Source organism: Dioszegia hungarica (assembly GCF_025882075.1).
Source record: "Dioszegia hungarica strain PDD-24b-2 chromosome Unknown MKK02contig_7, whole genome shotgun sequence".
Taxonomy (NCBI): Eukaryota; Fungi; Basidiomycota; class Tremellomycetes; order Tremellales; family Bulleribasidiaceae; genus Dioszegia; species Dioszegia hungarica.
The window spans coordinates 86,063-100,625 of NW_026515769.1; the positions used below are offsets into that span (position 1 = coordinate 86,063).

At 55.7% G+C, this 14,563-nt stretch overlaps 4 protein-coding genes across 4 annotated transcripts; 1 reads left to right on the plus strand and 3 right to left on the minus strand.

Annotated features, from left to right (window-relative positions):
• Positions 1-1,950: 1,950 nt before the first annotated feature.
• MKK02DRAFT_23671 (uncharacterized protein) lies at positions 1,951-4,598 on the plus strand (the record flags this gene model as incomplete). The annotated part of the gene is made up of 10 exons (XM_053086764.1): positions 1,951-2,496; positions 2,546-2,933; positions 2,993-3,107; positions 3,159-3,466; positions 3,513-3,821; positions 3,880-3,892; positions 3,946-4,165; positions 4,223-4,315; positions 4,360-4,425; positions 4,485-4,598. The coding sequence occupies 10 exons, from the start codon at positions 1,951-1,953 to the stop codon at positions 4,596-4,598; spliced, it is 2,172 nt and encodes a 723-aa protein (XP_052947000.1).
• A 128-nt stretch (positions 4,599-4,726) lies between these two features.
• Positions 4,727-6,816, minus strand: MKK02DRAFT_43144 (uncharacterized protein; the record flags this gene model as incomplete). Its single annotated transcript, XM_053092289.1, has 8 exons — positions 4,727-5,408; positions 5,455-5,574; positions 5,626-5,774; positions 5,833-6,135; positions 6,190-6,337; positions 6,389-6,417; positions 6,616-6,740; positions 6,795-6,816. 8 exons carry the CDS (start codon positions 6,814-6,816, stop codon positions 4,727-4,729), a joined length of 1,578 nt encoding a protein of 525 aa, XP_052947001.1.
• Positions 6,817-7,367: 551 nt separating this feature from the next.
• MKK02DRAFT_43145 (glycoside hydrolase) lies at positions 7,368-10,148 on the minus strand (the record flags this gene model as incomplete). The annotated part of the gene is made up of 11 exons (XM_053092290.1): positions 7,368-7,492; positions 7,546-7,784; positions 7,838-7,921; positions 7,980-8,165; positions 8,315-8,430; positions 8,497-8,617; positions 8,682-8,740; positions 8,794-9,105; positions 9,401-9,781; positions 9,832-9,939; positions 10,077-10,148. The coding sequence occupies 11 exons, from the start codon at positions 10,146-10,148 to the stop codon at positions 7,368-7,370; spliced, it is 1,803 nt and encodes a 600-aa protein (XP_052947002.1).
• A 342-nt stretch (positions 10,149-10,490) lies between these two features.
• Positions 10,491-14,506, minus strand: MKK02DRAFT_24176 (P-loop containing nucleoside triphosphate hydrolase protein; the record flags this gene model as incomplete). Its single annotated transcript, XM_053086854.1, has 13 exons — positions 10,491-10,575; positions 10,631-11,328; positions 11,635-11,886; positions 11,963-12,082; positions 12,151-12,332; positions 12,423-12,693; positions 12,758-12,898; positions 12,968-13,225; positions 13,280-13,507; positions 13,565-13,723; positions 13,781-14,068; positions 14,114-14,218; positions 14,264-14,506. The coding sequence occupies 13 exons, from the start codon at positions 14,504-14,506 to the stop codon at positions 10,491-10,493; spliced, it is 3,030 nt and encodes a 1,009-aa protein (XP_052947003.1).
• Positions 14,507-14,563: the final 57 nt, after the last annotated feature.

The following is a 14,563-nucleotide window of genomic DNA, read 5'->3' on the forward strand; positions in this document are numbered from 1 at the left end:
CATCTTCGGGGCCCGGTGATTGCTGATAAGAAGCGCAAGCCCCAGCCTTCCACTAGGCGCCTCTACTCTTCCAGCCTGCGTCTAATGTGACTCTCCACGGACACGGGTCAGCGGAAGCTTGGCAGGGCGGGCGGCTGACAAATCACCGGCCGGACGACGTGCCGGGCGAGCTGTAAATATCCACATGTCCCGACACGCTGTTATCTTATCCCTTGAGTGAATGCTGATTCGACGCGAGCAGGGACCGAAAGATAAGAGATGGATGATAAGGCGGGGGAGATCAATCGAGCAGACACCCAGATCCCCCGGCGATCGCCTTCTCGTAAGCGGATAATTTGTTGAACCGGTCTTATCTTCCAGCTGAGTGTGGCGGATGGGCGGTCGGAGGTGGCTGGAGCGGTAGAGTGTGGTCAATCCGCGCCTCGCCTGAAGGGATATGCGCATATCCTGAGTGGTATTGAGAAGAGTGACGAAGCTTAAGCCCGTAAATCATCATGACAAGTGTGCATCGACATCGCAGCGGGCTGCAAATGAATGGCAGACTTGAGCAACGCCAGTGTGCGTGCAGCTGTCCATACCCCTGAGGGTATAGTCGCACAGTCTGGATGCGAGAGCGGACAGCTCAGGTACAGAGCTGTACAGTGCTGCTACTACTCATACATCTGGTCTGTACATAAGTATGTCAGGTCTACGGTGTGCCATCGATCAGGGTGCACTTCTGTACACTTGAGCGTGACACCGTGCAGGCTTCTCGTGCAGTCGGACGGTTCTGTATCTGCCCCCTGGCCTGACAATGGACCACCTCAGGACCTTGTCTGGGTCATTAAGGACTTTCTCATCGGGTACCCCCACAAGCTCACACTGTAAACGCTCGTCTGCCCATATACAATTCTCAGACTCTCGTGAACTGCAAGCGACTTACGAAGACTTCGCCGTCGGCATCGGCAATCGAGAATACCCCTACACCCTTCAACCATTCTGGATCCCTGTATTGCTCTGGCAGGCCTGGGGCCGTATACCCCCCATAGACCGCAGTCCTCGCCTCGGTAAGGAGGAATTTGCGATTCGATGTCGAGGTGAGGTCAGGCCTGATACCGATCCTGGTACACCGAAGATATTCAGCTTGTCTTGACCGTTCGCATCTATCGTGATCTCGTTCCATGCGAGAATGAGATCAATGAGACCGGCCGCGTGGAGGATAAGGAGAAGTTTGTGGGAGGGAAACATGATCTTGTTGGTAGCGGTCCGTAATCAGTCGAAGAGAGGTGTAACTTTGGTGCTGGAGACCTGATAATGACCGCTTCAGATTGGCGACGAGAAGGTGAGAGGCATTCGATCTAGCTATGCAGGTGTCAAGAGGGACCTTGCTATTTTACCTATACTGTGTCGTCGGGAGCGTTCCTTTCCTATTCCCGTACCCCTTACTCAGTCGTGAGTATAGGAAGGGGAACTAAAGGAGGACCTACCATGAGTCGAACCATCACCGTGTCCTCGTGCGTTCTCTCCTGACTCTTGGGACTCGAGCATAGGATTAGGACACATCCTTACACATCACCCCGTCGTTGAGACAAATGCTCCGGACCCATGCGACTGCCGAGTCTTAAATACGACCACGGTGATGAGATCCGTCAAGCTATCCAACACAGCGATGTGACTCCATTCCCGCGGCTGTAATTGATGCATGTACTGTAGTCTCATGTAATTTTCATCATGTCTATTGCGCTTCAAGTTACTCCTCATTCCTTGTGCCAGCCCCACCCGAGCTTACGCCATTCTACCCCGGGTTACCCCGGTGATTCGGCCGTGTTCGGCCGGAACTTGCAGGCAATAACCGGCAAGCCAGCTCGACCATGCATCGCACCCTCAAGATCTCTTATGAGCTCTACATACCTATCCTGTCCCCGCTCAAGCACGGTCAGATCCATCTACACGCGCTAGTAGCACTTCAATATGAGCCCAGCAAGCAGCGACAACCAGAATTCGGCGCCTGGTGCAGGGTCAGCCGCCATTCTCAACGCGGACCACGAGCTTCTCTGGCGCCCTACCGACCCTAACTCTTCCCAGACCTACCGCTTCATGCACCACGTCAATACCGCTCACTCCCTCTCCCTCAGTACTTACTCCGACCTCTACTCTTGGTCCATCCAGCACCGGTCCGACTTCTGGTCCGCCGTTTGGGACTACACCGGCGTGATTGGCACGAAAGGCACCGGACCTTTCGTTGACGAGACGGCTAGACCGGGGGACAACCCACTTTGGTTTGAGGGCGCCAGTCTCAACTGGGCAGAGAACCAGCTGAAGGGTGGAGAAGGGCGGGATGGGGACGTCGCTATCATTCAGGCGCAAGAGGCGGCCCCGGGAGCGGGGTTCGAGCCGGCGAGGAGGGAGGTGAAGTGGGGAGAGCTGAGGGAAATGGTGGGGCGATGTCAGAGGGGGATGAAAGCTTTAGGGGTGGAGAAGGGGGATACGATAGCTTTCTGGGGAGGGAACTGCCTGGTACGTATCCGTGGTGGCTAGCTAAGCTGGATCAAGCTGACCTGTGCAGGAAGCGGTCGTCGTCCTCCTCGCTTGCTCGTCCCTAGGCGCCATCTTCTCCTCCGCCGCAGCCGACTTTGGCGTTGATGGAGTCCATGAGCGGCTTTCGCAGATCCGCCCGAAGCTGCTTTTCGTCACCAACGGGGTCGTCTATGCCGAAACGGTCCGGCCGCTATTACAGCTCCTTCCTCCTTTGCTGTCGAGCCTGGACTCCCCGCCCGTGCAGACGATTATCGTTGATCACCTACCATCGAAGTTCGTTCCCATACCAGATGGACTAGACGGTAAAGTGAGAGGCTGGGAGGAGTATATGGAGAGCGGAGGGGAAGGGGAGGTCGAATTCAAGAGGATGGGGTTCAATGAGCCGATCTGGATCCTCTTCTCGAGCGGGACGACCGGTGAGTCCTGTGCTCTGCAACTTTGGGTCTATATGGCAGACAATGAGCTCATATATAAGGCAAGCCAAAAGCGATCGTCCATCGTCAAGGCGGGATGTTGATCGACTCGCTGAGAGAACACGTTCTCGCCGGGGATATGGGCAAGCACGACGTCTACTTCTACTATACCACACCGTGCGCTCTCTCATCCTTAGTGTCTGTTCAGTACCGTTGCTGACGTCTCAGCGGCTGGATGATGTTCCAATACCTCGTTTCCGGTCTAGCCACCGGCGCCCGTATCGTCCTCTTCGAAGGCTCGCCTTTGAAGCGTCCCGCCTTACTCTGGAACCTGGTCGACGAGCTCGGTATCACTATCTTCGGGACCAGCGCCAAGTACCTCGAGCAGATCAGCAAGGTCCATACGGACGTCAAGGGGAATCACGACCTCAAGACTTTGCGGCAGATACTCAGCACGGGGAGCCCGCTGCCGCCTGTGTTGTTTGACTTCGTGTATGAGAACGTGAAGAGTGATGTCTTGCTAGGGTCTGTTACTGGTATGTGTCATCATCGTCTCTAGTCGGTGTACGAGCTGACAAATAGGCGGCTCTGACATCTGCTCCGTCTTTGCAGGCCGCAATACCTCTCTTCCGGTGTACCGAGGCGAGATCCAGTCCCGCATGCTCGGCTTTGCCCTCGACACCATCAGTGACAACGATACCGACGGCGATGCGGCTTCGGCGACTGGGGCAGATGGGAAACCTCCGGGAGAGCTGGTATGCAGGGAGGCATTCCCTATTCAGCCAGTCGGGTTCTGGCCGCTGAGGGGACATGGGCACGATGAGGCCGAGGTGGCGAAAGCGGAAGGGAGGTTCAGAGAGAGCTACTTCAAGGATGATCAGGGTGTATGGTGTGAGTCTTCCTGGCTCATCTGTGTGGTCGGTGAGGTAAGACTAAGCTGATGGTGCAGATCACGGTGACTTGTGAGCTCTTTGACCTTCTTACCGCACGCAATTTGAGCCGAGCTAATCCTCAGTGTCAAGATCACCCCATCCCGCTCTAACAATGCCGGTGGACTCATCATGCTCGGTCGCTCCGATGGGGTTCTCAATCCCGGTGGAATCCGCTTCGGACCCACCGACATCTACTCGGTGCTCGAGACGCCTGAATTTGTCGCGCTTGGAGTGGAGGAGACGTTGGTCGTGGGGCTTATGGTTGACGGCGGGGCGGATGAGAAGGTCATACTTTTTGTCAAGGTACGTCCAGGCCCAACACCAGAGCGCAGGCGGCGGATGGTATAGCTTACGGTGCAGATGGGAAGCGACAAGGAGCTCGATGAAGGGCTGATCAAGAAGATCAAGACGTCTATCCGGCTAGCTCGAAGTGCGAGGCACGTACCGGGCAAGGTGAGCTGCGGTCTGGCGAAAGGACGCATCAGCTGACGAGATAGATCCTCAAAGTCAGCGATATCCCGGTCACGCTCACTGGCAAGCGTGTCGAGATTCCCATCAGAAAGGTGAGTGCAGCGCATCCGGTCCCTTTGTGGCCGAGACGTTGAGCTGATGGTGGTCATAGGTCATCAACGGCGCCCCGGTATCCTCTATCAACCCGGCGACACTGCGGAATCCCGAGTGTTTGGCGGAATATGTCACCCTTGGAGAGTCGATGCGAAAAGAAGAGGGTATGTGAGGGGATGGGAGCATTCAGGTAGCAGTGGTATAGCGATGTGACATCGAAGAAGTGGGAGGCAAGTATGTTTGGTGCAGTATTGTCAGGGTTGATCAACATGCAAATAGCAACAACAAAAGTCTATAGGGCTACAGAAGATACCGCCTGACCGCAAAATACCCTACACCCGCCAGCCCTAAGCCTACCCCGCCAACTACCGCCCCCATCTCAATCAAGAGCCACTTCCACCTCTTTACGATCGCCTTGCCCGCCTCCGGCCCCATCCTCACTTCCGGATCCAACTCATCATCATCCGGGTTGACCTCCTTCTGTTCCTTCACCTCCCCCTTCTCCCGGGGTATATCCAGCTTGTCCAGCTCCTCCGCAAACTCCTTGATGGTAAACTTGGTCCGCCTGTCCCCAAGCTGCCAGCACACAATCATCAATACCAGCATCCGCGTCATTTCGATTCGCTTCACCTCCCATCCGACCCTATACGCACGGCCGAACGCCTTCATCCCTCGCTCGGCCCAAAAGCCGGCGTGCATCTTGATGGCGGACAACCTAGGCGTGGGCGGGAGTGCAAGCCGGTCGGCGAGCCCATCGCCTAGGAGGAAGCGGGACATGGCAAGGGAGGACTCGACCTTATTGTACCGGGGCGGGCGGTTCGAGACGGACGCGAGGAGGCGGTAGGTGTGAGTGGAGCGGTAGTCGTCGGTGATGTAGTCGAGGTTAAAGAGGTGCATGGTATTGCTGACAAAGAGCTTTTCGGCGCGTTGGACGGTAGAGTAGTGCTGTGCGAGCTTGTCAGATGGGATGCCGAGGTAGTACCTGCTTGTCAGCCATGTCGGGCGACCTGATGAGGCAGTAAGCTCACCCGATATGTCTCCAGGTGGCTACGTAAGCTGCCTCTTCCTCAGACGAAAGCTTGAACCCCATGCGCCGCAGTGACCAGAGCGGAGCGATAGCGAAAGAGCCAAGAGTAGCAAGCATATCCCTGCAGTATGAGCGATACAGTTTCATCAACTGAAGTGGACACCTAGCTCACTCCTGGTTGATCGGGATCCCGTCTACCTTATCATCATACACCTTCTTCATCCCCATCCCCGCCGCAATCCTGACTCGGACCGAGGCGTGTAGCAGCCTGACCCGAATGGCCGACATCCAGCCCGTCCCCGTCACAGGCGTCATGTCGTTCTGATAGATCAGCTACGACGCGGTCCTTGCTGTATTTGTGCCAGAGTTAGCTACTCACCATGTAGTCCATAATCGCCTGCGTGGTCTCCAATAATCGCTTATACGTCCGATCTCTCGACTCGCCAGTCAAGTAGCTCGTCTCCCGCAGGACATTCATGACCCTGTTGGCCGAGAACCCGCCCGCCAGACTGAAATGCAGTAACGCCGAGAAGATCTGGACCGAGTATCGCCAGAAGATCGCTTGACCTTCTGCGAGAGTTGGCGGAGGTGTATAGTTGGGTGTGGCGAGGGTGGAGCGAGGAGTGTATGTTTTGTCGTGGGAAGGAACTGCGGACACTCCTGGAGGGGGGTCGCGAGCTATCTGAGTTTATCAGCCACCAGCTACGACTACGATCGCCTAAAGCCAGCAGCTCACCTGCGCCCAGAACTCTTTGATGCTTTCCGACTGCTCCGACTCCGGAAGCTTTAGGTGCTCTAGGATCCGCTGAAGTCCATCTTGTCCTGCTTTGAGGCCAAGTGTGCGGACAACATCGTCAGCAAGGGGATCGGCCATATGTCGCCAACTACACATGTCAGCTTTCTCTCAATGGATTCGACTTCTGTCGTGTACTCACGGCTCCAGCTTTGACGGCGGCAAGCAGTCCTGCTATTCAGCGAAGCTCCGTATGGCGATCAATAAAGTCATTGGTTCCCCTTCTACCCCAGTCATGACGGTGGAGAGGAAGATCGTAGCCGATCCAATGGGAATCGCTCATGGTGTCTCCTAGATCGTGCTGCCAAGCCCCGAAACTGTGAAAGCTCCCGTTCCTCTGGGCCACATAAGGGATGGATGACTACTCACTTCGTCCCATACCAGAACATAATCGCCCAGAGGTGCGATGATAGTACCGATCGGGGTAGACTCGAGCTCTTGACTATCGAAGATCGGACGAGCGGATGCAGCAGCTCCGACCGGAAGATCGCCAACTGGAAAAAGACATCAGCTTATCTTCCCATCATTGTGGATGACAGCACACTCACTCGCGAAAGCGTCGCTCCTCATACCGGGATTGAGGCCCTGGGACAACAGAGAAGATAAGACAAAGGATTGAAATGCAGTCTGCGCGCCATGGATGTGCATTTGCTGATTGCATGACCACAAAGTCGATCGGCGGTTACGTCATCCCAAAAAGAGTCCGGCATCTGAAACGATCTGAAACATCCTGAAACATCCCGCCATGTCAGTTGTGGGTGCATGTCAGCGCAAGGTCCAAGGACAGGCTAGCGCAATCGCATATAACATACATACATCCGTCGCAAAGAGTCTACAGGATCTGCAAAGCTTGTTTTTATCGTCGTGGAGTTGTGTTGTAGTAGAGTAGTAGAAACCTGTGGAGCGGAGAAAATGTGGACATGGGTAACTAGACCGGGCTTGTTGGAGGCTCAGTCATTCGAGATACCTCCAGACATCGCCGAGACTTGGGGGTCTCTGATCTCACAGCCAAAGCACAGCACTTCATGACATGGTCCGATGTGGAGCAGAGGAGACTTCGAATCTTTGGAGCCAAGATAGCATATTCATGCGCATAACCGGAAGGTAAGCTACAGGTCCCATCAGCTCGTGGCGAAGTTCGTGAGATGCGTCGGCTGGAAGATCGGCAGGATGTGCGCCTCGGTATTGAAGATGTACTTGTCGAGGGGGATGTTGGTAGAATCATCAAACAGGAGGTAAAGGTATTCTATAGATGTCAGCGTCGGCAATCCTCCCCGGGAAAGCAGAAGCAGTACTGACTGAGCGTTTCGCCGATCCAGAATGTCTCCATCCCATCCAACAACCTCGGCGGTACGTCCCGTACATCCTCAATCCCCACGTAGCCTCCAGACGGTATCCGACAGTGCTCCTGGAATGCCTCAAAGATCTTCCATCCGGCGTCACGGTACTTGTCGTCTCCGGTGGCGCGATAGGCGAGGAAGAGGGATTCGACGGTTTCGGGTCGAAGGATATTGCGGCCGTCGATGAGCACACCGCCGCTGATGATCAGCGAAGATGAATTAAGGATATCTGGATAGGGTGGTACGCTTACTTGCTAGGCTTGATGTACCAATCCTCCTCATCCGCCTGAGGCTCGGTATACAGCCTGAACATCGCAATCTCCGGCCCGAGACCTCTGATCGTGTAAGCGTGGGTCTCGCGGGTCTCCGTCAGACTTAGAAAAGATGACTTACGTTGGGGTGTTGTAAGTTTCCAAGCAGGTATCGATGATCGCCCCGCCGAGTGCCATATCCTCCCTCTCGGCCTTCTCGAACGTTCTTCCGCCGGACTCGGCCGTTTGACCCTCGGTCACGCCGAGGATGAGCGAGCCGCCGAGGAAGCAGACGAGATGGTCTTGCTTGGGCGAGATTTGCCACGTACTGCGAAATCAGCTTAATCTTCTTTCGCTTGCTGCTTGATTCTGATGTATGGAAATGAGGGTACATCTACGCGCGGGGAGAAGTGTCTCGGACCGGTTGAGCGATGGCGCACAAGGCGGATCTGATATTGTAGAGGCTCGACCACTCACTTGTCGTTGGTCTCTGGATGTCTGGCAGGAACGAGCTCTTGCGTAAATATGAACCCGGACCGACTTGTCCGTCCGACCAGATGCGTCTTGATACCCCTCATGGCCGACTCGTACATCTACGCCTGATCAGCTACTGTCTAGAACAACTCCGCCCTCAAGCCAAAGCCAGTGACGGAACTTACGTCCTTGTAGACAGTCTCTTGCCTGTTGGTCTGGAGCCATTGCTTGAGGAGGTACTCGTAGTATGAGTCACCGCGTGATCCCAGGCGGATCTCAGAAGCGACGAATTGACCATTCTGCGGGCTGAGGCGGTCAGCTGTATGGTTTGCCGCGGAGTTTATCTCATCTCAGCGTCCCGGAACCTCACCTGATGAAGATTGGTACGATGCCGTCAAGAGCTGCTTGGGACTGAATGATCTTCATTACCTGAGTCGTCAGCTTTCGTTCCTCTTCCTGCGGATGTACTGGTCTGGACCCACCTTCTCAGCTGCACGCCAGTACACATAGTCTCCCATCAGGTGACTCAGGTATTTCATCTCGAGCTGCACGCTGCTTGCTTCCGCTGTCGACATCATCCCTTGATTCCCGGCATCCGGGATCCCTTTTCGCTGAGCAAGGTTGACGCTCGAGTACGGAATCCCAGAAGGTGTATCGAAAGCCGCGAGTAGGCGGTCGGCGAGGTCGACGGCCTTGTCGAGGTACATGGCGCTATCGGCTGCGATCGAGGGATTGGAGTGGATGGAGGTGAGGTGGTGAGCCGATAGAAGACCGCCGAGGAGACGGATGGTGGTCTGGGACGATCAGCTGTCGCTCATGTTTCTGAGTATCACAGCACCCGTCCCAACGCCACTCCTATAGCACAACTACTGGCTGGTGGACCCCGCCGTCTGCTCTCCATCTCTTCATTGATTATCCTCTTTTCCTTTCCGCTCTCCTCCCTGTACTGGTATCGAAGCCTCTCTTCGCCTCACCTCCCTTTCTGCCCTCTCTGAACCTATATTCTTCTGTTCCTCAATCCTCCATCATGCTCTTGACGATGTATCAAATCCCGCTGCGACTGACATGATATCCGCACCCCAGACTCACCTCAAAGGTACTAAATTCCGCATCCTTCTCCCATTCCAGCTCCCTCCTCACCCATTCAGCGGCCCTGTGATACTCCCCCTCCATGCCCATAACAAGCAACGTATCCAGCGCATCCACAATCTGGTATCCCACCCCACCCGCCTTGGTGAGATTGCTTCCCGTCTTGGAGATCGGGTGAAACTCGTCCGATCCCCATGCGTACTTCGAGTAGGCCTCCCAAGAGTGTTTCGTAGCTTCGAGGATGGCATCTCGGCGGTCTGCGTCGGCGAACAGAGGGGGGTGGAACGTCGCTGGCGGTTCAAAGGCGCCGAATTTGGTGAGTTTGGGGTTATAATCCGGGAGAGAGGCTGTACGATCTATAGATAAAGCGGATTTCGAGGTCTGGTCATTAGCATCTTGAGGAGGAGCGACTTTCGGGTAAGAGGTCTCACCGAAGAAGGATAGTATCGGTACCCCAGGATGGCGAGACCGAGACCGAGCGAGCCGAGGAGGTACAAGATGGTATTGATGTTGCTTCGGAGAGCGACTGGACTTGCAGCCTGCGAGTCAGCGCTCAGCTCACGAATAGAGAGGTACGTCCGATCCAGCATCAGTTACAGCTCCAGACTTGCAGTGAACGTGTGTCAAGGAGCCTCCCCTTGAGCGCCTGAGGCCTGAGCAAAGGAAATACGCATACCTTGCCAGAGACGTCGTTCTTGCTCCTCTGCTTCGATGCTGCCGGCGCCGGAGCAGCTTTCGTCTCCGCCATGATGATCAGGTCTTCTCGGTGCTACCTGAGGCTCACTGACAGCTCTTTGATATAGCTATAGCTGCAATCAAAGGCAAGTACATGGACTGACTATACGCTGCGCGATAGAAACTTGCGCTGCAGTAGGCCTGGAGCGGTGCTCTGTGTGGGGCCCCACAGCTTCTGGTGCCAAGGCATGCCTGTGACCTTTCCCTGCCCATGGAGTATATGCACCAGCAGGTAGAGCAGTAAGGCTGCTGCGAAGACTGCCTATTCAGAGCGAGTACATAGATCCAGAGTCCATAATGCACAACACAGATATCCCGGGATTCCACCTATACACAAGCCTGCTGATCCAGCTCTCTACTTCATCATCCGCCGGACCTCCGCACCGACAGTGGGCGAATTGATCATATCGTCCTCCATAAACACCTTCTTCCCCAGTGTCCTATAACATCAGCACATGCCGCCTTCACAGCCCCTGAGGATACGACTGGACCGACCTCTTCTTCTTCGGCTTAGTGACCATCACATCGTCCTCACTCTCCTGATCTTCCCCATCCTCATCCCCGTTCTGCCCTGCCCGCTCGCTCAGAACGCTACCTGGCGTAGCGAGCTCCACCTCCTCCTTTGCTAGACTCTTCTTTCCCCTTCCAGTTCCCTTCGCAGCGGGACTCGCCTTCTTGCCAACCGCTGGGCCCTTCTTCCCTGCTGGAGTGGAAGGCGCGGCGGCGGCGGCGGCGGCGACCTTCTTGGCCGGACTCCTCTTCCTCGGACTCCCCGTCGTTCTCCTCGCTCGACTCGCCCGCCTGACAGGCTTAATATCCTCCTCTTCATCCTCCTCGTCGTCGTCGGAAGACGGGACTTCAAAGCTGGACGCCGTGCTGTCCCCGTCGGCGTGTATGTCGATACTTGACGCAAAGGAGGAGTCTTGGTCCGCTTGGTCGCCGGTATCGATATCCTCCTCACCCTCTATCGTCTCAATCTCTTCCTCTTCTTCCTCCTCCTCCGACGGGTCGGCTTCCGAAAGATCAGAGTCCGATTGGGCATCGGCAGAGACGGCGGAGATGTGCGAGGTATCGAAGGACCGACCGAGAATGTCCTCGCTCTCCACAGTCGACGCGCGCTTGGAGCGGGATGTCGAAGATTTGGGAAGAGGATCGATAAGCGCCGAGGTAGCAGGTCGACCGGGGAGAGCGGTCTGGACGGGTGATTTCTGGGGTATAAGCTCTGCTCCCCACTCGCCAAGCTGCGAATGGAGACAGCTTACCTCATCCGCTATCTCCCTGCCCAGATCTTGCGACACATCCAACTCCGTCTCCGTGCCATCATCGCTCAACGCCAACTCATCATCGACCTCCACCATCTCCATCTCTCTCGATCCCATCTGATCCGAGCTCCTCGTAAGCTTGAACCCAGGCACCGGTGCGCCATGATGACCTGGAAAGCCGGCAGCGGAAGCGGAAGCGAACGCGGAGGCCGCGCCATGAGTAGTGGCGGACCGGACGACGAACGGATCCGATACTCGTGCCCGCTTGGCAGCATTGACAGGCAGGTTTCCCGCTGGAGCTGGGGAAACAATGTCAAGAGCAGAGGCAAAGCTCTCATCGCCCATCGACATGGACATCGAGGTGTCTCCACCGCCGGTTCCGTCGGATGAAGGCGTATCGTTGCTGGTATAGAGACGGGATGGGCGGCCGGGTGTCATTCCGATAGCGATATCGATCTTCTTGTCGGCTCGGATCTCGTTCTCCTCGTGCTAGCATATCAGCCTGAGAACCAGACAACATCAGGGAGGAGAGGCTCCGACGCGGTTGGAGGCATCTACTCACAACTCTCCGCATCTGCTCTCGATGATCCGCCTGCAAAGTGGCTATACTCGCCAGATGGGTATTGGTCATCTCATCCCGAATCTCCGCTTCCATCGTGGCATTGCGCATCTCTGCTTCATACAGCTATATCGGTCAGATCCGTCCTTCATCACGTCCGCTGAAACCAAAAGGGAAGCACAGCCCGTACTCACCCTAGTCTTCATCTCCCTCAATTGCTCAAACAGACTATCCACCAACACGTCCGTCTCATCATCCTCCTCCTCCGTATCCGAGTCTGGCTCCTCCACAACCTCCAACTCCTCTTCAACCATGACGAAACTCTCGCTCTCCCTCCCCCCGCCTACTCCGCTCTCATGATGCCCGCTCGGTCCGGCTCCAAGCGTACTTCCCACCCCTCCCGCACTACGAGCTCCAAGCCCCGCCCCAGATCCGAAGCACGAGCCCAGAGTCGATCCCGGAGCACCAGCCCCAGCTCCAGCCGAAGCCGAAGCCAAGACCGGCACAGACACCCTGACTTTCCCCCTCTGCATTCCCCCACTGCTCCCGCCGCTGACCGCCATCTTGAACGCCGAGAGCTGACTCGAAATTTGCCGCTTGAGCCCGAAGCCGGGGAACGAGACGCTGACTTTGTTGGAGGCAGTCGTTTGGACTTCCCTCGCGACGGCCGAGAATCGCATGACGTGCGAGTTTTCGTCAAAGCCTGTATCGTAGGGGTTGACATTGACGATCATTACCTGCGTTGTATCAGCTATTAGGTCGCTTTACGCGGAGAGAGGTGAAGTAGGGGACGGGACTCACAGCTCTACCATCCCCCACAAAGAAATTCTGGAATATCTCCGTCAACTTGCTATGCCTAAACGGCACCATAGCGAGCTTTTTCGCCCCCTGTGCCGTTTTCTGCTGGTTCGCTCTCAGAGTCTCCAGGCATTGCCCCAACACCTATGAAGTCAGCCCATTCCATTTGGAATCGCAGTCTCCCAGCTGAGTAGTTCACACATGACGACTCACCATCAAGCTCTTGTTGATATTCCCAGCCTCCTTCAGCCTCTCTCCAGTCGTCCCTGTATTCTTGTTCCGCTCACTCCCCGCCAGATCGACAATCGCCAATCTGGACACCTGGGCCGAGTCGGGATCGTTCGGCGCGCCATTGTGTATTCGTACAACCTTGAGGGTGAAAATACCGTGTGACCGAGAAGACTCTCGGTTGGAGAGGGTCGAGAATACTTGACGGGCTTGTTCGCCTGATTGGAAGATGGACATTGCTTCCTGCCATGTCAGCTCAGTCTTAGAAGGCGAGCGCAGAAGAGGGAAGAGACTTACACCACGAGTTCTGACCCGGATCTCGTTGAGCCCCGAAATACACTTCCCATTCCCCTCAGGATCAGGTTTGAGCTGAAGTACCCGCCGTTTGAGGATGCCGCCGCCGCCATTCGCTATCGCTGCGAGGTTCATAGAGCTCTGGGCTTGAGACGACGAACGACCGGTCGTCGAGGGTCGGCGGGACTGCGTGAGTGTTGGGGGAAGGGCGGAGTCGAGGAGGTCAAAGATCTAGGGGGGTCAGCTTTGACGCCCCTGGGAAATCGAGGAGCATTCATTATAGCTGACCTTGTCATTGTATACCTCAGCGTAGGAGATGAATACGGCGTAAGAATAGTTCCTGTCCACCTTGATTTGCTCCGAGGTTGATTGGGAGGTATAGACGGGAGAGATAGGCGGGTCTACGTCTTTCGCGAATTCGATGTCGCCCGTACCGATACATCGGATCTAGGGGTTCAGCTGTGATGCATATCGGCGCGTCATATACGTGATAGCTGAACGTACGTTGGCCTTGCTTTCCATACCCTCAATCGAATTGAACACGACGTCCACCGCCCTCGGCAATACCCCCTTCTCCTCCACCCCGGCTCCTTGACCCCCTGAGATGGTGTATGACTTCCCAGAGTTGGTTACTCCATATGCGAATAGCAGGCCGTTCTCTCCATGTAGAAGTTTGTCAACGAGGGGAAGGGTCGTTTGGCTGAAGAAGGTCGATTGGGGGGATGAAGGGGGAAAGACGCGGTCGAAAGAGAAGATGAGTGGGGCTTTGGGGATAGTTGGGCGGGTCGGATCCTGATCGTCAGCGAGGAAAGGCAATCATCGATGAGAGAGACGTACCATGGGAGCCCGCATGAGCACCTCTCGATCATTCTGAAGCTCCAGATACGGCCGTTGTCGGATTTCGTTGGCTACCTCCGGAGGAGGGCGGATACGGAGGAACGCCTGATCGTCAGCTTGGCCTCGACTGATCTACAAGCTGCAGCTGACCTTTAGTGATTCTGTTGAATCCAAGTCTGATGGTACCACCGTATTCCTCTTCTTGACCTCCACCTTCTCCTTCTCCTTGATCTTATCCGACACCTTCCTCAACCCTTCTTTACCCCTCGCGAGTAATCCCCCTGGCTTGCCTGATCCGACAGGCGTGGAGATTGTCTCTCTCGTAGCTGCTCTCGAGCGAGTTGCTCGTGTTGCCGGAGCTGTCTGCGGCGGGACCTTGGGTGTAGGTGCCATGGTGGCTGATGATATGAGAGGATGAGAGGCAAAAGCAAAAGCATACGCGTGGAGAAG